At 38.1% G+C, this 24,091-nt stretch overlaps 1 protein-coding gene across 19 annotated transcripts in view; it reads right to left on the bottom strand.

The window, feature by feature from the left end:
* Nucleotides 1-24,091, bottom strand: part of SGIP1 (SH3GL interacting endocytic adaptor 1) — a 196,694-nt gene that overhangs the window by 105,995 nt on the left and 66,608 nt on the right. For all 19 annotated transcript variants that reach the window (XR_013762481.1, XM_079131492.1, XM_079131504.1 and 16 more), the window contains one exon: nucleotides 2,175-2,238. Coding sequence is in view for 18 of the 19 variants with exons in the window: in XM_079131492.1 (XP_078987618.1) it covers nucleotides 2,175-2,238 (64 nt within the window). In the remaining variant the exon portion in view is untranslated. The remainder of the gene's footprint in view (nucleotides 1-2,174; nucleotides 2,239-24,091) is intronic.

Raw genomic sequence — 24,091 nt, 5'->3', positions numbered from 1 at the left:
TTGTTTAACATCTACTTTTTATTTCAAGATAGCTTTTTATCTTTAAATTTCTTTACACACCAGAACTCTCTGCTGCAGTTACAAACATTGTTTTCATAGAAAAATAGTTGGCTTCTGCTATGATGTCCTCCTGAGATGCATGCACCAGTATCCCACACAACAGGTGGCACACTGTAGGTGTCAACAGATTGCTGACACACTGGTGTGGTATCTGGCCCTTTAGGGAAACTCGATTTTGTCTAGTGTACACTTTTTTTTTTTTTTTTAACATGTGAGGAAATTAGGCCTACTAAAGGAAAATGTAATTTCCAAGTCTGTTGAGTTATGGGCAGAGCAGGTATAAGAGCCCAGGGGTTCCAAACCTAGCAAAGGGACCATCAATTATTCTGCAAGGTTAATGTTTAGAAAATGACAAATTTATTCAGAAACAATGCAAATTATATGATCCCTCAAAAATATTATTAATTCAATTATTTAGAAAAAAAATCTGTAAATGTAATTTCCAGGAAATATTTACCAAATGAAAAACACAGAAAATATTTAAAGAGTTAACATTTGGCATCTGTGAAAAACACAAAACAATAAAACAACAACAACAACAACAACAACCTTCTCCTCCTTAATCCTTCACATTCTTTGGCTTAAAAACATTCAGGGTTTCAAGGTGACCTACTAGGTAAGGATGGAAATTCAGATACCTCAGGTTGGCACTTGAGGCCCTTCCTATCTGGTTCTCATCTGCTTCCCAGCATTCTCCATTATCACCTTTCCCTGCAGCCTGCAGGTAGACAGTCTGCCCCATTTACCTTGTCCTGAATGCCTGCTGGACTTTCCCACCTGTCTGCCTTTGCTTTTGTTGCTCCCTTTGCATGAAATACATGAAGGCCAAACTGAGGACTCCTCCTGCCCCAAAGCATCATAGATCATCAGTCCAAATGTAAACTTTCTCACCTTCAAATTCCATGAAATTCCATTTCAGTTGCTCACAAGGAATGTATTACTATTGATTTGTATCAATAACCATAAGAATAGCAGCAACTGTCATTTACTGAGCACTTGCTAAATACTAAGTACTAGTAGGCATTTCAAATATCATCTCATTTAATTGTAGGAAAGATATTTTAGTTTGTGTAGTCAGTATTTTATCTATGAATTACAAGTTTGTGGAGGACAAGCACACAGGGAAATACTGAGCACTTTGTGAGAAAATCTATGCACAATAAAAATGCACACAGAATCCAAGTGTGGCTGCCTTCATTTTCACCTGTGCCCATACCACTTTGATTTTTCCATTTTCTCACTTTCTTTCAGGGAATACAGCCAAATGAGGGGTTTATGGGCTCCATTCTGCTACACAAAAAAGACCACCCCAGATCTCTTCCACCTGGTCACAGCCAGCCACAGCTGAGTCACGAGGCTCTTCTTATGGGAGTAAGGGTTGGAATGCTGAGTTCCTGGCCAGCTAACCTCATGTATGGAGTTATCTGCTTGGCTCAGAAGGACATCTGAGATTTTGAATCAGAGTCAAATCCTCTGAAAAAGAATTCCAGATGGTCACATAAGTAGAGGTAGAATGAAGCTGCTATTTACTGATGTTTTCAAGGGTTCATCAGTGTCCATGGGCAATTAATTCTCTTGAATAAGACCATTGAAACACATAAAAAGCATCCCCCTAATTGTTTCTGGCATCAGTTTCTTATTCACAGGCAAATATCCTACCACTCCTGTGAATTCTGTTGATTTACGATTCTGCTTGTACAAAATCTTGGCATCTCAAGTAAGAGCTTTAGGATGTTATGTAGGACACATTTCTGTCTTTGGCTAGGATGAACCTACCCAAACGGGTTTTGCTGTTTCTTCTGTTCAGATATTAGGAGCAACCCTAGAAGTGGAAATGAATGCTTCTAAGCCCCCAGGAAACTAACAGTCACACTTTCTGCTTCCCAGGACGGCTGGCAAGCAGGGCTACCAGGTGGTTAAAAAACAGAAAGATGAAAAACCGAACATATGATGACAATCTTCACCTTTTTAGCACAAATCTAATGATTAATTATGCTGAGCAACTACAGTTTCCCAGAAATGGGGAGAACAAAGAAAAGTACAGGATATTCAAGGAAACTGTGGTCATCTCTCAGTGAGAGTCTGTTTGCAGAGGCACACTCTAAAGTACGCACGTAGAATCCGTGTCCTTTTCTTTCTTCCGTATTCCAAAGGCCTTCCTTGTACGTTTTTTCAATCCTGTGGGGAAACAGCAAAGGGTCAAAGAAGTCTGTCTCAGCACAAATAAACTTCGTTTGGAAGTTGTAATAGCTGTTAAACTTGCATGTTCAAAAACGGTGAGTGTTTCTTTCATTGTATGTCTTTGTACGTGTGCATGCAAATGCACATGACTCATTATTACATTTTCCACAGATATTTATCAGAACTTGGCACTGTAAATTCTTAGCACTACAAGCAACATTAGGACATATGGGTATGGAGAGGATGGCAAGCTTTTCTTAGATTACTGTTATTCATCACCTAGATTGAGGCTCTGCCAAAAAACTGAATCACAGATTTAGAATAGCCATTTCCAGGTTGGACACAGTCTTGAGACTGAGATAATACTAAGAAATGGCTCCTGTGAACTGTACCAAGAGAACTGACCTGACACATCTCTGAATTGCCATCTCCTTCTTTTCTAGGTCTTCCATTTCTGGATTATTACACATTCTCTGAGCTTACCTCAGCATGAGTGCCAGTGTCTCTTCCTTGTGTGAGCCTTACCTCTGGTTGAGATTTAATTCATTCTTTTAAGGCCCAAGCCACATGCAACATCTTCTGTGAGGGCTTCTCAATCCTAGTTGTATGAGACACTGACTACTCTGGGTCCCTTCACCAGAATGTTGCTTTTATATATGTTATGTCAGATGTTACCACTCATGAGTTACTACCTCAGTTTCCCTGATAGACCAAGCCTTTCTAGGATAGAGGCCAATGCCTCCTTATTTATATGTTCCCTTATATCTCATACAGGCACTGGATAATATTTATTGATTAAAAGTGTTCTAAGAAGCACCATTCTGGCAGGAGTGGGGTAAAAAGGTCCCTTTCTTCTATCCTGACAAACCCAACCCAGTCTTGGTTCTTCCACTCTTACCCAGTCAAGCCTGGCTGGGCTTCCCATCTCCTGCACATTCCCAGCAAACACGTGGCTTGTGTTACTGATGTTAGGGAGTGTTTTTCAAATATACTAAATGCCAATGTTGATTTGAAAAGTTGGAGGTAGAAAACTCACTGATGCTTTGGGATTTGTTTGGCACTACCAGGTGGAACAAAGGGAAAAACACTGACAGAATCAGTGATTTGATGACACCTTCTTCCAAAACATGTGAGTCAGCCCAAGCCGCTCAGATTATCTGAGTCATTTATTATCTGCCTCTTAGGATACTACTCAAATATAATCTGCAAAATGTCTCTGTTCAGTCTAATTTTGCATTTTAATAATCATACCATTTAAGACATTTAGGTCTTTAAAATGTCAGTTTTTTTTTTTTTTTAAATCTCCTCCCACATGGAACTATTTTCCATTATTCTTCAAATGGTGAGTTTAGAGGAAAACTTATTGACATTTAAAACTATCTACCCATAATATTTAGGGATACATTCTCTTTCCCTTTCATTTCAAATTTTGTTGTTAAAAACTTTTTCGTCTTTCTCACTTCTGATTGTCGTATTTTCTTACAGAGAAACAAATATCATGGTTACATAAGCATTGTTTTCTTCTGACAATTTTCCTAAATGACTTCTCTATACTTCCAGTTAGCTTTGGTTTCACAATAAATGCTATTTTCACAAATCACTACTAGTGATTTTAAGACCATAAAACTAATGCTGTTATTATCTTTTGTTTTCAAGTTCTTGATTTCCTGTAACTCAATCTATAAGATAGAATAGCCTACCAAATAGATGAGAAAATACACACAAATTCTAGTAATTATTGTATTAAATTAGTAACAGAATAGACTATAGTTTTTCAGAGATTCTATCCTGCTTTTGATCACCATATTTGGATAACAGGCAACAGGAACTAAAGAACATCATGAGTTATCCATTTTTCAGAAAAAAGCACACTGGATCAGGAGTCAGGAGACAAAAGTCCATTCCCAGCATCATTTCTAATCACACAGCTTAATACAAATTAAATTCTCTTTGCGTTTTGACCTCTTTGTCTATATACAACAACAATAATAATAATGAGTCAATAATGAGATGAAAGAACTTGCATACTTTCATAAAATGCTATGTCAATTTATAAGTATAGTTTCACTGAAAGTCATGTTTTTAATACATGGAATACACTTATACATGGAATATAAGTAAGAATATATCATATATGTGAAATTCCAGAAAAAAATGCAAATCAAATTGCTTAATAAGAGAAAACATTGACAAAATTATCCCCCTGGAAAGATTGGAGAAGTCTGAAGTGTGGAAAAATATGAACAAAAACAAAAGATTACAGCAAACAAAGTTACAAAGTAGTTATTCTTATTGTAACAGGTCTTTCAGAAGATTCTAGAAGAAACAGTCACATTGTGTTAAAAGTAAATGGAGAAGTATGAGTATGTCTTTTGAGAGTTTATAAAAAAATATTCGAGGAAACTTTTCAAAAAGGAGAAATGATGTTTAAGAATACTCTAGAAATAACAAGTTTCAGACACTATGTCTGATAATCTGATAAGCTTATAAACACTCTATCTAGTGATTCCCATTTCTGATTCCATAACTACATGAAGATTATAACATTAATCGCTACAGTTGAATTGTTTCTAGGATGGATTTTGGTCAACTATTCTTTACTAAGAAGGGGAGGGTGAAAATGAAGAGTTCTTGAAAAATGAGAGGACTTTTCTCTGATCACATCAAAATAGAGATCGAAAGGGAGAGGATTTTTGTTGCACTGCTAATGAAGGGCTAGAATCGTTTTGGCTGAGTCCTAAACAGGAGATACTGAGATGGTAGATCCTGTAAGCATAAGGCAAGGAAGAGCCACAAAGAAGATGCTGCTGGTCTAACAAGAGATGCTGTCCTGCCACCTAGAAGTGTAAGTGGAGGTTCCCACCAAGAAACTCTCCTTTCTCTCTGTGTCCTGAACTCCTACTTTTCCATTGCTAGCTGGTAAGATGACAGTGAGGAGAGACCACATGTGGAATTGTTCCTCCATAGCATCTTAGCAGCAACTGGTTTATTACAAAGCCATGTTAAAGAGATTGGGCTAAACAATCATACTTCAGATAGAGCACTAATCTCCAGAATCTATGAAGAACTCAAAAACTCTACACCAAGAATACAAATAACCCAATCGACAAATGGGCTAAGGAAATGAACAGACACTTCACAGAAGAAGATCTACAAGCAATCAATGAACATATGAAAAAATGTTCCACATCTCTAGTAATAAGAGAAATGCAAATCAAAACCACCCTAAGATTCCATCTCACCCCAATTAGAATGGCAATTATCAAGAATATAAGCAACAACAGGTGTTGGCGAGGATGTGGGGAAAAAGGTACACTCATACATTGATGGTGGGGTTGCAAATTAGTGCAGTCACTCTGGAAAGCAGTGTGGAGTTTCCTTAGAAAACTTGGAATGGAACCACCATTTGACCCAGCTATCCCACTCCTTGGCCTATACCCAAAGGACTTAAAATCAGCATATTACAGAGATGCAGCCACATCAATGTTCATAGCTGCTCAATTCACTATAGCCAGATTGTGGAACCAACCTAGATGCCCTTCAATTGATGAATGGATAAAGAAACAGTGGTATATATATATACAATGGAATATTATTACTCAGCCATAAAGAATGATAAAATTATGGCATTTATAGGCAAATGGATGAAATTGGAGAATAACATGAAGTGAGATAAGCCAATCTCAAAAAACCAAAGGTCCAATGATCTCTCTGATAAGCGGATGATGACACATAATGGGGGGGTGGGGGTGGGAGGGGTTAGTGTTAGGGTTAGGGTTAGGGTTAGGGAGGGGGGCAAGAATGGAGGAAGGAAGGACTGTATAGAGGGAAAAGAGGGGTGGGAGGGGTGGGGGAAGGGAAAAATAACAGAATGAATCAAACAACATTACCCTATGTAAATTTATGATTACACAAATGGTATGCCTTTACTCCATGTACAAACAGAGAAACGACATGTATCCCACTTGTTTACAATAATTGCAATTAAAAAAAAAAAGAGAGATCGGGCTAGAAAGAGATGTGGCAGGTCCAACTGAAAAGAAGCGCTAAAGAGAAAGCCTGATTCTAACACTGGGGGTGGGTGGAGGTAGGTGGTAAACAGCTTAGGCTGTGTCTTTGATTGTTGGGGGCAGCCCCTTGGAAGGCACTGCTTTTGCCTGCTTTGCTTATTCACTTCACAGCCTGGCTTTGTCTAATTGCCGATGTTAAACACCCATGTAAACTGCCTTTAAGGTCCTTAAGAAAGTACCACTTTGGTGGAATCACATTTCTGGATCACTTCTCCTCCTGCTTCCCACCCCTCCCCACACAGTGCTTCTGAGCTGGACAAGGCAAGGACTAGGAACAAAGCCAGGTCCTCAGTGACCTAGAGCTCTGGAGGAAGAGGAGCAGCTTTGGGACGAGGCAGTGAGGTGTGGTTTAGGATCAGTACATAGACACAGTTAATAGAGGAATCCAAGTCATCTCAAGCATGTCTCCCAGAAGCATGCAAATGCTACCCCCAAAGCTGAAGAAGGAAGATAGCAGAGAAGATGCAGAACGTATGACCTTCTTTGGTATTCAAAGATCTGGGTTCAAATCCCAATTTAACTACTCGAGGGCTGTCATTTGCAAGAACATTATAGAGAATCTAAGAAGAATTGTGCTTCTTTACATATACAATCCATCTCCTTGCTGGACATGAGCTTTGGAGGGGCTGTCTCAGTCTGTCTCTCTGTAATCATTAGGAGTGAGGGGAAGGCAGCTCCTGTTTACTGAGTACTTTGTATGCGCCAGTCACTGTGCCAAGTACTTGACAGACTAATCCTTTCAACAACCCCAGAAGATAACTAACTCCCTATTTATGGATCATGATACAGACCCAAAGTAAGTATGTTCCTAATCTGAAATCACTAAAGAAACATAAAAAGGCCAAGATTTTGAGACAAAGTCTGTTTGGTTCCCAAGTCAACCAACTTCTCCAGAGTAGTCCCGATGACTACTGCAGCACCCAGAGCAATGCCCAGTACGACAGGCACATCACCAATTCTTTGCTTAACAATGTTTTTTTTTTTTTTTTTTTTTTTAAAGTCACTCAGTATTTGTAGGATTTTTAAGGAAAAAAACTAATGACTTGTCCTGATGTTTGCAATCTGCTTTCCATTGAGGTTTAGTTTTTTGGCATTAATTTTTGTATTTTGGAAGTATCCGAGAAGGAGAAGGAGCCCCAAACTGCACAGGATGGACCGTCTGAATGCATGGGCATTAGGCTTGCAAGCAGAGGCTCAGGGGGAGGGGCAAGCTGTGACCTCGTTACATTTTTAGGTGGAGAATGTGCACAATGGTACATTGAAAAACTCAGTTCAGCACAAAACACATCATAAAAATGAATAGGGACAATTTATTGAGTATTTATAATGTTTCAGGAAATTTGCCAGAAACTTCCTTATCTTTGTCCAACACAATGTTACAAGGTGGGAGCTATTATCATATAGATTGCATAGCATGGGGCATGAGAAATAGCTGGTACCAGGTCACACAGGCAGTCACTGGCAGACAACATTCCAAAGCTCCCTCTGACTCCAGGGTTCAAGTTCCTCGTGCCATTACAGTATCTTGTTATCACAATTCATTTGCCTTCTTATTAAAAACAACCCACCATCTGATTTTTTTTAAACAAAAAGATTTTATTTTTGGTCAAATTAGGTTGCACATTTATTAAATACAAAGACTGTATTTTGTATGTTCAAATCTTTGTATGCTTCCTAGTGAACATAAGGTAACCTAATACATGTCTGCTAAACAGATTATTTCCGTAATAAATGTAAGTTTTCAACTTGAGTCTTCATCAACTTAGAGGGTTACTTAAAGGTGAATCACATGTAATGGAATTACTTATTTTCTGCATAAATCCAGGCCAAACATTTGGTCTTAGTAATAAAAAACAGGCAAATTTAATTGCCCTGGGCATAATGCCGCGTATTGACAGCAACTCCAGACTGGCAGGGTCTATTCATTATGATGGTCACTGTATTTCTGTCAGGAAAGATTAAGGTTCTTTGCATATCAGCTTTTCCTCTAAGTTTTAAATATAGTTACTGTAATCCAATTCACAAGAAGGTCTTATAGAAAGACCTAAGGCCAGTTAGATAGAGGCCAGTACCTTCCATAACATTTTATGATACTTATGACTTCAAGTGCCTACACTACTGCTAAAGACATATGAGATGCTTAATAAAGGCACGTGCCAGGAAATATGTTCAGTTCTCTCAGTATCCAGTTCATGGGAGTCACTTAATCAATGTTTATTGACTGTACTACATATTTAGAATTTTAACCAAAATGAATTGCTCAAAGTTGTGGGTATGCGCTCTTTGGTCTGAATACTTTGCCTTAATGTTTAGGTGACTCAAAAGAAATCCAGGTGATCTTTGTACTTAGGATGCACAAACCTCTCTACAAGATAGCACTTCATCTCTCTGAGCTGAGTCTCTTGGGGGAAATTTTTATTTTTTCTCTCCAAATGTTTCTAAGGGTGTATTATAGCTGTACATAATAGTGGTATTTGTTGTTACATAAACTTGTACATGCACACAACATAACAATTAATTTGGTCAATAGCCCTCCCCAGCAGTTGGGAAAATTATAATGTAATTGATTAACATTTATCATAAAAGGTAAGTGAGGATTCAAAGACTCATATTGAACAATATAAATTTCTAAGCTGCAAGAAAAATCATCATTGAAGATCTCTCTGTGTGAGTCCGTTACAAACTAATGCATAAGGCGATCCTCCCAGGAGGTCTATATGCAAGCCAGAGCTCCTTCTTCTTGAACTAGAAGTTCAGTAGAAAGACTTTGGAACTGGCTTCTGGCCTAGTGGGAAGACACAGGCTCTCATTTAAATAACTCTTTAAGATACTTGTGACTTAATAGGACCTGTTCAGTTAGAACCTTGAGTTGTCAAATGGTCTCCCTCTTCTCTTTCTCTCTGCGTTCATTGATTCTCTGCCCCTCTCCATCTCCAGTCCCTCCCCAGCCTGACGTTGACGTGTAGACAACACTGAATTAATGGTCTGCTCAGACAGACACTGTTTTTCAGGTATGACCAGAAGAATTCAACTGAGTTGTAATTCATCACACCTCATTTTCAAAAAACTCCATTTTCAACAGGAAAATAAATCCAAAAGAAAACCAATGGAACAATAACAGAGGTGCTTTTCATATGCCCTGATCTTTTTATATTTTATCAAGGAAGGAGCAGGTTCTTTGTTAAAAATCTCTAAACCATTACTATATGTACCATGTGATGCTTTGCATTAAACTTTTCAGAGATTGATTATAAGAGAAAGTTGGAACATAGCCTTTGTAAATTGCTCTGGTTTATTCTAACCTACTACATAGCAGAGGCAAGAGATATGCAAAGGGAAAGAAGATTTTCAAGGCCTATGTCATTCACACACCATAGGCTCTTAGCCAAGTTTATTTAGTAAGGATCTGTGAAGCCTACATCCAAAAAGGAAGGAGAATAGTTTAAAAAGTTAAAAACATATTAGCAATGGAAATATTAATATTTTTTGAAAGATTAGCTATCAGATAAATGCACACAGAAATAAAAAGTTTGAAAGGGAACTAAATGTACCATTGAGCTCTAAATTTATTTGAGGGGAACTTAAGGCCTCTGGGATGCATGTGGATTGATCCTGTTTGCAAGATTTATAATAACAATCATCCATTCATCCATCCTTTGTCTATAAATCCCAATAGGTAACAAAGTCCACTTACATGAATTATATGCTGTTGAGTAATACATGGATCCATCCATTTGCAATGAAAACCTGCTCTTCCTTAGTCTTTTCTCAAGTTAATTCTCCTGGAAAATGAACCTTAGTAGGCATGAAGATTTATAAGCTAGTCCCTCAGCATCTCCTCGGTCTAAATGATCATTTTATTATTCTCTTTCTTTGCTTACATTTTTAACATTTAAATTCATGTGTGCTGTCCTACCAATGAGCCTCTGATTCTAGGTCTGTATATTTACTTGGCAAACTCAGAATGGCAACTTTTCCCATCACTGGTCAGTATTCTCTTCACCCATCTCCCAGTTTGGGGCAGGGATACAATGCCAGCATTTCACTTAATGTTGAGAGTCCTGTAAGTTCTGGAGTATTGTGGATCACTATTAGAAGAGTTCTTCATTTTCCCATTCAGCAGTTGAAAGAAAAGAAACTTGTTGAACATTTTTCATGTGCCATAGACTCTTCTAGGCTGGAGATACAGCATCCACTGTTACCCTTGACTTATGAGAGATAGATCAGTTCCTGACACCTGCGAATACCGGCTCCATTTAGATAGTTGTCATCCACTTTTGCTACTCCTTATCTACTCATCAAGGGACATATACATAGATTGTGTGGTGTTTGAGATGAAGAGTGACAAGAGATGAGGTTGTCAAGAGCCAGCAATGCAAGTTCTTGAAGGCCAAGCTAAGGACTTTAGATTTTAAATGAAGCAGCAGTCTTAGGAAGCCCTGGGTGGAGGAAGTGAACGCTTCTGAATGCTTTCCCCCCTGCCATTGATGTCTATTACCAAGTACCAAGAATCAAAAAACTTCAAGGCAATTGCAGTACCAATTAATTACATAACGGTGACTAGGATAAGCTACATAAAGAACTAGTATGTTTTCTAGATCACCCAAAGATAAAATTTCATTGAGTATAGTTTTATCACTAAAGGTACTGTTATGTAATTATTTGAAAACTAGCATTTATTGTCTGAATTTGAGTTACGAAGCAAACTTTCTCTAATTAAAGTACTTAATTTACCAGAGCAGCTGAATCCTGGAGCACTTCTCAGCTCTGAAGTTTTCCAGTTGTGGCAGCATGCAAATATGCCAATTTTGACAATCCTAATTGAGAGACTAATTTTGATCCTTTTGTTTAATCACCCATAACTCCTCAAATCAAACCTCTCAAAATTATTATAATTTTGTTCAGACCTGAAACCAGGTTCTAGCTTATTTGCTACCCCAATAAAAATTAATATCATTATTTATTTGTACAATTATTACCATTTTATTCAAGGGTTGAAAATGGTAAAATGTAAACAGTACATACCATATGAAAGTAAAGTATCCCACCTGTTCCCAATAGTAAGGTCTTCCCTCTTTCCCTATTTTTATGAAAAGGGGAAGAAATTTCATTTCCCCCTCATAAACCATCTAAGAGTGTTTTTCTCCATTTTTTCCTGTTGGGCAATGTTAAGATTCTGTACAGTCTTGTTTAATTTTCAACAGTCTGTCAAAATAATCCTACAAAGTGTTCATCTGGGACAGTATGATCTAGAGCTGTACTCGTCACCATCTCCCAAGCAAGTCCTTTGCCAGATTCTCTCTCCAAGTAAAATCCATAAAATGGATCTTATCTCATAGGTTGGCAGTGAAGACCACATTTGCCTTGCATGCAGCAAGTCTAGCAACATAACTGGCTCATCACAATCAATATTTTCTAGAAATGAACTCTGATCTAACATAAATCCTTAAAATTGTTGAAATTAAAATACACAAGTCTATCCTATGGTTTACCGAATTAATTTTCTCCCATAGAATGAAGGTTGAAGAAGACTTTAGAAGTTTTGTTTCCTTCCTTTTCTCCCCTACCCTTAAATTGCAATTTAAGCAAAAAGTTATTATTCTCAGAAGGGGACTTTCAATCAGCTTCCAAGAAAGAATTAGAAAGGGGAAATAATAGGTAGTCAAATTACAGAACACGAGGACAGAGATCAACGTCTGGCTAGGTATAGATGGACAAAACTGAAGTCCAGGCAGATTAAGCAATAGGCCTGCAATCAAGGCACAAAATTGCGGAGTCTGGACTCAAACATCCACCCCTTTCCATCAGTCCAGTACACCTTACCACATGTGACTGTAAGTATGAGTGGACACGCATGTGTGATAAATGTCTGAATATGAAATATACATCTATATTGAGAGAAAATACAGATGATGCGTCTGTGTTCTGTAGTACCTAGTATACCGAGTAGCTTTGATTTTTTGAGTATAGTTTCCCTTTCTATTTCTATGCTCAATTTCTCATTACTTTCCAAATGTCTGGAACTGTGTGTCACACCCCTATTTGGCTGAATGGCATTACCCTGCCAATCTGAATCATAATTCCAGTGACGTTAATACCTTTTTAGTTGAAATTTGGCTCAGCATTTTGATTACATTTTCTGTTAAGTACTCTAAAAAGACTTTTCGATTTGTAGACCCATAGCTTCCAGAAGGAAAGTCAAAGGTGATGTAAATAATGATAAAAAAAATAACAAAACAGAATAAAACATCATTAGAAATGAGGTCAATAGAGACACCAAGATCTGAATGCTGAATCTGAATTAAGCTAATTACGTGGTCCTTTAAAAAATGTATTTTGAGTCTTCCTGGAACAGTCATGTTTATAAGAGAGGCTGTGTGCTTCATATAAAAGTTTGCTAGCATCCCAGTCAGGCTGGCCCAGATATTTCTCCTCTCAAATTCCTTAAAAACCTGCACTAGACTGTCTCTCTCTCTCTCTCTCTCTCTCTCTCTCTCTCTCTCTCTTCTTTGTCTCTCTCTCTCTCTCTGCATTTGTTTGCTTATTTGTTTGTGGAGTTGGTGATAGAACCCAGGGCCTCACACATGCTCGGTAAGGGCTCTCATCCCCAGCCCTCTAGTCTTTTCTTTTTCCTGAATTGATAACCATTTAAATAAAGTCACACATCCCATAGTGATGTTCTGGTCAGTGATGGACCACATGCATGACAGTGATCTCGTAAGATTATAGAGGAGCTCAGTGACGTCGTAGCTATCATCATGTCCTGGCACAACACATTACTCATATACTTGTGAGTGACACTGCTGTATAGAAAGGCACCATGCTGACAGCTGTATAAGGGTAGAGCACACATAATTTTATGCAGTATGTCACACTGAAAATAACAGTAAACAACTGTTGCTGGTTTATGTATTGACTATCCTGTACTTTTATCATTATTTTAGAGAGCATTCTTTTTACTTATAAAGAAGTTTGCTGTAAAACAGTGTGTTGTGTTATGCCAGCAGCAACCTCGTACATATCATGCTCGCCATGCTTCTTGATCGCATCAAGGGACCATCTTGAAGATGATCACCAAAAACAAAATCACCTAATGAAGCATTTTCCTCCATTGTGAAGCAATGTGTGACTGCACATTCATGTGTCTTGTCCTCTGCCATGTGGTTTACATGGAACCACCTCAGTGATTTCAGTAGAATTCAATCTGCTCTGAAGTCACCAGGACACCTAATTCCTTATTCAGGGTGACCTTCAAGGATGTGGTCCATTACATTTCTCTAGTTTTAGCTGCTCCTCTAACTCTTTAAATACTTCACTCTGCAATCAAATGAATATTTTCTCTAATCTCTGAGTCTACCTTTGTGCTCTATCTATTTTCTTCTGTTTGGATGACCCTCTTTGGATGACCTTCTTTTCAGTCAAGATGGTGGAAACCTGTGTATTGCCATGCTGACCAGGAAAGGCCTGCAGGAAGTTGGTCTTCAGAAAATATTCTTTCCCCTTGGATTTTCTAAATATCACTTAAGACTTCATCATAGAACTTAACCAATTTTGCCTCACAGTACAGCTTACATGTCTTAGACTTTAAGTGGCTTTAAGACAGGATCCACTTCTCATTCATCTTGTGCCCCACTGGTGAACCTAGTTCAGTGACCTGCACACGACAGATTTAACATTCATTGAACTGAGAGGAGGGTTCCAAGTTTCCAAGTTAAAACTTCCTCTGTCACTGGGGAAATAAGCTCCATTAAATACCTGCTAATCTTCACTTATAAAAGAACATGTATTATAAATATAGCGACACCCTAAACATGCAGCAAAGTAAATGTAGTAGTAGGAAAGGAGAAATTAGGTAAGAGTCCCCGTCCTAACACCAGTGTATGCTAAACAGAAGAGACCCTCAGATTAATCAGAGCCTAGGTCCCTCTTGTTTTAAGGACAGAGATAATCTGCCCTCGTTACCCTTGTTAAGAGCCTTTTCCAGACTAGAAGAACAGTCCCAAATTAGAACAGGTCAAAAGACAAAGTTAAATATCGTAGGAATGGCAAATGCCAGAGAGGAAGTAACATTACACACCTCAGAGAACCAGAGAGTTTTTATCTTCAGGCTACCAGCCCAAAGGTAACAATGATGTCCAATATTTCTGTGAATTATAGCACAGGGCATCCATTGATATGCTAAACAACGACTAAAATAAAAAGCATTTTAAAAATTGTTTTAAATAGTCAAACAAATGTTATTTTTCACCACCTAAGAACACGTTAAATTATGTTTGATGACATTTGCTTAAGAAATACAGGAATATGTACTGATGTATATGTGTACGTGTGTGTATATATATATATGTAAATATATGTAAATATATTTTACATAACATAAATATGTTTTCCTTTGGTATTATTGGAGGATTGGTTTAAAAATCCATGGATGTTGGGGCTGGAGATACAGCTCAGTTGGTAGAGTGCCTGCCTCGCAAGCACAAGGCCCTGGGTTCAATCCCCAGCACCGCAAAAAAAAAAAAAAAAAAAAAAAAACCATGGATGCCCAAGTCCCTTACATAAAATGGTATAGCATTTGCACGGAATTTACATACATCCTCCTGTGTACTTTAAATCTTCTCTCGCAAGCAGGCCATATAGCCCATCTCATAGAGTGCCTGCCTTGCATGCTCGGGGCCCGGGTTCGAGTCCCCAGCACTGTGGGATTGTGGAAATAACAAACTAAATCCTCTCTCAATTACTTATAATATGTAATGCAAAGTAAAATGCTATGTAAATAGTTGTTATATTACTTTTATTTATATTTTTGTTGTATTATTTTTGTATTTTTTATTGTATTATTGTTGTATTATTTTTTCAAATATTTTCTATCCATAGTTGATTGAATCCATAGATGTGGCATCTGCGGGTATGAAAGGCCAGCTGTATATTCATTATATTTTAGAAATATTATTATTTAAAATGAATTTTAAAGGGATATTTTGCAGTTTCTCAGAAAATTAAATTCTGTGAAATAAAAGTAGCTAACCTTAGGCTAGCATTTACTGAATGTCCACCATGCACCTTTTAAGCATTATCACCTTAATAAACTACAGCCTACTGTGAGGTGGCTACAATCATCTCTGTCTGCAGGTGAGGAAGACCTCTCAGAGAAGTTCCACCATTTGCCAACACAGTTTAGATAAAGGGGGCATATCTGAGTTTGTGGAACTCCAGGCCTGTAATTTGGGCCATTTGCACGCTGCCTGCTGGGGTGCTTGAGGAGAGAGCGTGGGGTGTTCAGACCCCTACCACACACTTGCTAAATTGACTCAGGAGTTTCCCAGTGAGTCCCCCTTGCTTCGAGTCTTCTCTCCCAGCACTTCTGGGAATATATGCTCTATCTGGTGTGTTCTTTCTGCTCTTCTTCCTTTCCCTGTTAGCAATATTATAGAAAAAGAAGTTTAAGAAGAAAACAAAAAGAAATAGCAAGAATTGTTAGCAATTGGCATGTTTAAACTAAATATTCCCTTGTCTACCAAGTGCTAACCTTTCAAGTGGGCTTTGGCTCTCAGGAAATTGAAGAGATCAGAAAGGTATCTCTGTGACAAGGTATCCCCTGGTGGTGGTAGCATCCCTTCAGGCCTTTCTGGACTCTCCTATTATAGCCACATAATCAAAGGGCAAGAGGAAAAGAATGTACTGTTTATACCTCTGAATTGTCAGTTTTTATTTTTCTGATAGAGGCAGTGACTTAAGCTTCTTCATTTCAAATACTCCCAGCTACCAAATTCCAGCAAAATCCACCTCACCACTGTGGTACACCATTGTCACTCAGCTAATCCCCTGTTGTGGGTGAACCACGTCTGAAGCAGCTGTTTCACATCTGCTGGAGGGTATTCCAGTAGTCAGCAGACTTTATTTATGAGTAATGTACATGGGTCACCTGGATACTGTAAGAGGAAACTCCAAGTCCTATTACCTCATGCTCAAAGAAACTGTCATTTGAGAAAAAGTTAGAACCTATTTTTGATACATGAGGGAATAATAGGGAAAGTTTAAGATTAGAAAAATATCATAAACCACAGCATGTTTCATCAATATTTATGAAGGACCTTGGAGACTCTGTATGAATAGCTAAGAAACAAATATAGTACCAGGTATTGAACCCAGAGGCACTTAATCACTGAGTCACTGGTTTTTTTTTTTTTTTTTTTTTTTTTTTTTTTTTTTTTTTAACCAGTCTTTCTCGCTTAGGGGCTAAGTGAGGCCCCTAAGGACCTCACTAAGTTGCTGAGGCTGGCCTTGAACCTGAGATCCTCCTGCCTCAGCCTTGTGGGTTGCTGAGATTACAGGTGTGTGCCCAACACTTGTAAATGTAGTGAAAACTCTATTATCATGTACCGTTCAAAGAAACTGTGCATGGCTTGGATCCTATTTTCATTTTGAGGATCCTGTTTTCATCGGGTATGTTTTGAGATTCCAGGAAAAACACTCTTGAAGACCGTCTCTTATAGCTGTCACAATGAGGTCTTTCACTCTGTAGCAGTGATTCTTAAAAACTCTTTTTGGTCCACTGAGAACCTAATAAAAGCTATGGATCCTCTCCTTATGAAATTCTGGCATGCACATATATCTATCAACCTGTGTGTACTATTCTGGGGAGTTTATAGGCTGCCTGAATGTATCCACAAAGGGCACATAAGTCCCTTACTCTGTAGGAATGCATGGCTTTGCATTAATGTGTAACAACAGCATAAAAGAAATTATCTTGGCAAAGACAACCCAGCTATGACAAGCACTATGGAGAATCTTCATCAGACATTAAATGAGTTACTTAACACCTTGGAAGAAATCAGAGCTCAAGTCTGACTTAGAATATAGTGTCTCTCCCAGAGCCAATGATGATGGATGCTCTAAATTACAGTTGATCAGCCAAGCCCTCTGTCACATCTTGCTCGTGAAACTGTCCTATTTTTCCTCTGGCTGGTCTAGTCATCCATCTGTTTTTATTGCAAACAGCCAAGATTATTTTGCTGGACCTCAGCTTTCAAATATGAGTAGAAGGTGGGGGTGGGGAACCTAGTTATTTTCGAAACAAAGAGGTTGACCATTAGCAATGATGATGAAAGAAAAAAAAAAAAGATACAGTTCCTCCTGCGTGCTAATTATAATGCTGGGCCTTCTCACATACGAGTATCTATCTGACCCTCAAAATCAGTCCTGCTGGATGGGTAGCATCTATCTTCTTTCTACATTCGGGTAGCTAGAATCTTGGAGAGACAATGTGACTCGTGCAAAACCCATGGTTGGTAAGAGGCGCTAAGATTTAATATATTTGTGTCTGATTCCAGGTCTAGTATTTTTTCTACTCTATAATGCTTTTAAAAGTATTTATTTAAAAAACAAATCTGAGATCTAACTCTTTGCTTCCTGTATCTTGAATTTACATTTGAGAGAACTTAAGGCATCTCCACATAAAAAAGATTTGTATAGAGAGAGGAAAAATGTGACCTATCCCTTCTAGAGTACTCAGGTAATTCCAATTCTGGGGTCACATGGTCATGGTGAGTCACAAAACAATTGAAATCTTACGTGCATGAGTGGGTTTCCATCTAGGCTCATTCAGACTCACGCTGCCCTGTTTTTTCAAGACATAGCTAATTAAGCCATAGAGGTAATCATGGTTTCAGGCAGCAAGGATGAAACTTCATATCCTCTTTCTATTCAGCCCTCAGTCACCAAACTACCCTTCATCTGTATATCCTTTTGGATCAAAAGTCATAACCTTTCAGAACTGTGCTGGTAAGAGTGTCAGTTTGTTTTGGGATATAAAGGGGTCATGAGTCACTATTTGTGTTGGAGTCATCGAGGATTCTGGGATACACCAGGTAACAGTGGTTTTCTGACATTTAAATGGATTGCCTCCCTCCCACGTTGCTTTAGACAGAGTCTGCTGTAATGACTGCGATCAGTCCCCTTGAAATCAAGGATCCAGGTTGAAAACAAAGCCTCATTACAATTGTTCAATTACAATGCCTTGAGGGGTCACATTTCTTTGACGTTTGATGATTTCCCATTTTTATATCTTTTAATGGGCGAGGTAAAGCAGCCAGTGGGAAAGCAGCCAGTCCAGGGGCCTAGAGTTTAGAGAACCCTGCCTGTGGGGTTCCAACTGAGGAACTACTGCCATAGAACACGTGTCTGTCAGATAAGAAGGTCGACCCAGATGATGTCTTCCGGAGTCATGCACAAAATAATGAATTGGATAGTGTGCACGGAACGCTAAAAATAATTTGTTGTTTGTTATTAAAATTAAGTGAGGTGACGGTGACAGAAGACAAGGCAGGAAAGTTTGATAAGGATCAGGTCAGGGGGCACCATTTATGCCATGGAAATGAGTTGGATTTTATTCTGTAGGTTATTGGAAGGCATATTGTTAGACTCATATACATCAAGGAAAAGTGTGGAGGAAGCAAAACTAGAAATAAGGAGACCAGTTTTGAGATTGTTATAACCATCTAGAAGAGATATTCGGGAGGTCTTGAAACAGGGCAGTGCCATAAAAATAGAGAGAAAAGGTGAATTACATAATCATTCAGGTTTTAAAGTAGGAAATACCTAGTGGATAATTAGATATTGGATTGAGGGAGTGGAGAGAACTCAAAATGACTCAGAGCCAGATGTAAGGGGTCACATGTCCACCAGGGTGAGCTGTTTCTGATTGTGCAAAGCACCAGCTCATTCCAATGCTGATCCAGTGCAAAAGCTCACATTTTTACATAGTGGCAATAGCTCATGAGTTGGATATTCAACACATCATGTATTTCATCCTCTCAACTGTCCTATGAAATAAACACTTTTGTGCATTTCATGGATGAGGACACAGGTTTAAGTTACTTAAGCCTTGGTTAAGGTCACATTACAAAACAGTGGCAGAGCAGGGGCTCAGCCCCAGGTTTACAGAGCTGAATCTAGAAAATGACTTTCTAAGTTAAACCATATAAAGCAGTCCATTCTGACTATTTCATAATTGCATATGCTTTGACCTAACACTATGCTGTGTTGTTCCTAACTGGAGGAATCTGTCTGAAATGTCCAGGTTGGAAATGTAAGCTGCTTCTTCATTCATCATTTGAGTCTTTCTGCTTCTATATTTTAGTGGTTACGTGCATAGAATATTCTGCTGCATTATGAGATCAAACTCAGAGCCCTGGGAATAAATCCAAAGACTGAGCTTTATAGTCTCAGTAACTGATCACTAGACACGTGTCCTCCTTTCCCCAGATCCCTCATCTTATTTAGCTTACCTTAAAAGATGATTCCAGAGACAGATCCTGCCTACCTTACCAGGTACCCTGAAGGTCAAATAAGATAACACAGATGAAGGGAATTCATAAACTACAAAGTATTTCCCAACACATATTGCTGTGTTGTTATCTTCTGGTCAGTAATGGAATAAAAGGGAGGAGAACAAAAAAATTTTATTCAATATCCTTCAGACTCCTTTCTGATTGTTTGTTCCCCACATCAGCACATTCCAAAGTTCCTCTGAGGTTGACAAAGTAACTAGGAGTTGATTACATCTAGCAATGAAAAATGAAAAAAAAAAATACTCTGTAGCAGCTTGTCTTATTCAGATATTGGGGGAAACTGGAAAACAATTGTTTAAACATCTATCAGATACGATAATTTTAAGCATCCTTAGTACTGTTCTATTTTTTCTATTTAATTTTTCTTACATTCTAGACCTTTCCTTAAATAGCACACCTCAAAAGATTGGGGTTTCCACCCTGGAAATTTTATCTTTTTTTTTTTTTTTTGTCTTTTTAAAAAACTTTATTATAGTTAATATTTAATAAATATTCTCACTGATTCACTTTGTCCAAATTATTTTGACTCTATTTTTGTTATTTATTCATTACAAAATAATATATCTATGCTCATATATTTCTTATTTTTTATTTTATTTGTTCTAATTAATTGTACATGACAGTAGAATGCATTTATTCGTTTTGATAGATCATACACAAATAGAGTGCAATCTCTCATATTTCTGATTATACATATTTCAGGATCACATCAGTCATGCAGTTGTACATGCACATGGGGTAGTAATGTCTGTTTCAGTCTACTATCATTCCTTCCCTCATACCCCTACACCTCCCTTCACTCCCCTCTACCTAATATAAAGTAACTCTATTCTTCCCTATCCACTCCCCTAATTGTGAATTAGCTTCCACACATCAGAGAAAAAAGAAGGGTCTCTCAGTGACAGCTCCAGTACAACGTGATCTGAGTGACCAGTCCTTATTCTACTTTATACATGGATTTACACTTCAGATGCTCTAGTAGAAACCATATAAGCGACTATTCTAACTCCAGCCTCTTGGTTGCAGTTTTCAAAATTTCTTTATACTATCTTACAACACTGGAAAATAATTATTTGCTTATTTTTCATGTGGAGATTTAACTTTTATTCACCAATAGCTATAGACAGAATCCAAATTCACTCACACAGAAAGTAGGAAATTTGATATAGAAATCCTATATAGGATGTGATATTCTATATAAATCTTATAATATGTCTATATTATTAAAGAAAAATCTTTACTAGATAAGCATCATGAGAGAACTGAAGTAAAGTATTTTCATACACAATCTGAAAAGCCTTTGATATCTTCTCCTCAAAGACTGAACATTCTATGTACCTCTCTTTTCCTAGTACAGACCCTTGTCAAAAGTGCATTAGCTTAACATCCACCATTCACTTTAGAACTCACTCATTTAGATTTCACCATGCATAAAACATATGGTGGACTTTCTCGAGTCTTCATTTTGATATGCATTTGTAAAAGGGAGAAAAAAAGAGCATACCCAAAGACCTTTATTTTCCACGGGTGCTAACTAGAGCACACATCATGTTATTTTATTTCAGAGAGAATAACATTTCACTGAGGGCTTCTTTTTGTTATACTTCTAAAATTCTACATGAAACATTTTTCTCTAAGCTCTAAGAAATTTTTGGTGTTACCACAAGCAAAATGTGCAAGCTTATTACAAGAAAGGAATCCATCTCTTTACACATTGAGCTATTATTTAAAAATTTCAAGGTGAACAAGGACAGAGCAGGCCAGCTGGGAGATGATTGTATGCTACTTTTTGATTTATACCATAGTTTTTTGGGTCTCTCAATTATGCTCAGTCTAAACATTGTGGTTGATTCTGAAACTTTAAAATTTAGAAAACCATTGCTAACTTGCCCATATTACTCTGACTGGAAGATCTAGAAGAGCTGCATATTGGCACCTAAGACTTTTGACTGTGTGTGTGTGTGTGTGTGTGTGTGTGTGTGTGTGTGTGTTTTAATTTATAGTATTTCATTTATTCCCCATAACAACCATACCAGGGAGGCAGTTTGCATGACTATTCTCTGGAAGAAGATCCCAGAATTCATAAAGCCCAGATCATAGGTTTCTAGTCACGACCATGTGGGGATCATGCAGGGGACTTATAAGACGTCCACATTTCCAAGCCTTGTTCCTATGCTCATAATTTTGGGGTTGAGGCCCATGAACTGATACATTAAAAAGTTCTTCAAGTAATCTGATGCAGCTGATCCAAGGCTCAGTATTTGGGAAGCTGAAGTCACAAGCCAAGTCTAGAGTCAAATTTCTTTATTTTATCCCAGCTTTAAACCTTTTAGTTGTACTTGGACTTCAAAGTCACTCTAGTAGAAAATCCCTGAGGCCTGAGAGGCTGAGGGTCTAGTTTCTCTAGACCACTTGTTCTCAGTTCAGTGAAATCTCTATGTTCCCCTGACAGGAAGAAAATACACAGATATGCTTGGGACATTGCACCAGTAAAGTGAGGTTAAGAGGGAAAGGGACCCATGTACTGATTTAGAAGTATTGCTTTATTAATTTATTATAGGGAAATTATTTTCGCATTAGAACAGAAGTTGAACTAAGTCAGTATTTTTAAGGCTGCAAGGAACTGCTTGTTAGTGGGTCAGGAAATCAATTTACTGGAATTTGACAAGCATTCTAAAAATGAAATTGATACAGTAGAAAATAGAGTATTTCTCATATGGGAAAATGGATACTTTTTGGGTCTTAAAAATATTTCACATGTAATTTGTTTACATATGTATAACTATGTATCTGGGTCTAAACATGTTTTTATTACTGTAGGGGTTGAGCAAAAATTTTTAAACACTGGACTAGGCCATTTGGCTTCCTTGCAATTATAGTTTAGATTCTATTCTCACTCTCCTCTCTCTCTCTCTCTCTCTCTCTCTCTTTCTCTCTCTCTCTCTCTCTCTCTCTCTCTCACACACACACACACACACACACACACACACACACACATACACACATATATACACATACCCCAAACCAAAAAAGAAAATCCCTCAATTCTAACAGAAATAGTGGAAAAGGAAAATTATAAAAGTTTCTAAAGAACTGTGAAGTTGTTTTCAGCAACTTCTTTTGAGTAGGACCAACATTTGTGTTTTGGAAGGCCAAAAACTCTTTGTGTTCATATTGAAGAGTCATTTTCACTAGGAGGGCAAGGCTTGAGGACTAAATGACCACAAATTTTCAAGAATGAGTCTCAAGGGGCTGGGGTTGCAGCTCAGTGGCGGAACGCTTGCCTAGCATGTGTGAGGCACTGGGTTTGATACTCAGCACCACATTAAATAAATAAATAAATAAATAAAATAAAGATTTTTAAAAAACCAGAATGAGTCTTAGTTAAGAAGGTTTTGCCATGCTAACAGTGGTCTTTGAACACTGTCCCAGGAGGCTAGGTGCTGCAGAACGGCACAAGAAAGTCATACTAACTCCTGCCTCAAAAAAATTAAAAACACCACAGAAATATCAGCAGCATCAGCAATGAATAGTAGGACAGTTTGGTTCAGGAAGAATTTAGTGACAACTAGTTCCTGTTGCTTGGACTGTGGAAAGCAGAGATAAAAGTAGATTGTGACACTTTCACACTGGACTGCGTTTAGAGCTGTCCTTCTAGCATCCCACATGGTACCCTGGTTTTCCAGGGTGGGAGTCGGGGTGGTAGCAGTAGTGTTAAATTTGGTTGAAGCTAATGAGGGAAAGAAGAACTGGGAGGTAGAGAACAGGGATAGGAGAGAGCATGAACAAACACAGGGGCCAGAAATGGAATGTGAAGAAAACCAGAAAGATGAGATGGAAAGAAACATCCAAGATCATGACAAGTCCTACATCATTTGATACACAGTCGGGACTTTGTCCCCAAGGCAGTGGGGAGCCCTGAAGGTATGGGTAACAAGTCATGTGTTGCTGGATGGAATACTCTGGGCTGAAGACCAGAGGAAGGAGCTTCACAGTGATCCAAGTGAGGGGTGGTGACAGCTTGAATGGAGACGAGAAGATAAAATCAAGGGGAAACTATGAGCTGCAATTGGTAGGACCTTACCTTGAACAGGGGCAGATGATGAACTCATGGGTTTCTAGTCTAATAGTTAAAATAAATAATGGTACCATTTAGTGTGTTATGAATACAGGAACACAAGAGAGTATGTACGTTCAAGGGGAAGTTTATAAGCATGTTAACTATGAGATGTCAGAGGCAGGTGCAAATGGAAATAACCAGTTGGCATTTGGTTTCCTGCTCTGAGGTCCAGGGATAAAAACAGAATATAAGATTTGCTTCAACCATTGTGGTATATGAGAGCCAATCCAATCACTGCAATGAGTTCCCATGAGTCCTCACAACAACCCTAAGAGGTAGGCTGCACAACCCCCACTTAAGAAATGGAA

This window comes from Sciurus vulgaris (genome assembly GCF_902686455.1).
Source record: "Sciurus vulgaris genome assembly, chromosome: 1".
Lineage (NCBI taxonomy): Eukaryota > Metazoa > Chordata > Mammalia > Rodentia > Sciuridae > Sciurus > Sciurus vulgaris.
Note: the sequence above shows the minus strand (reverse complement) of the source record. Positions and strands in the feature narration are given on the sequence as shown.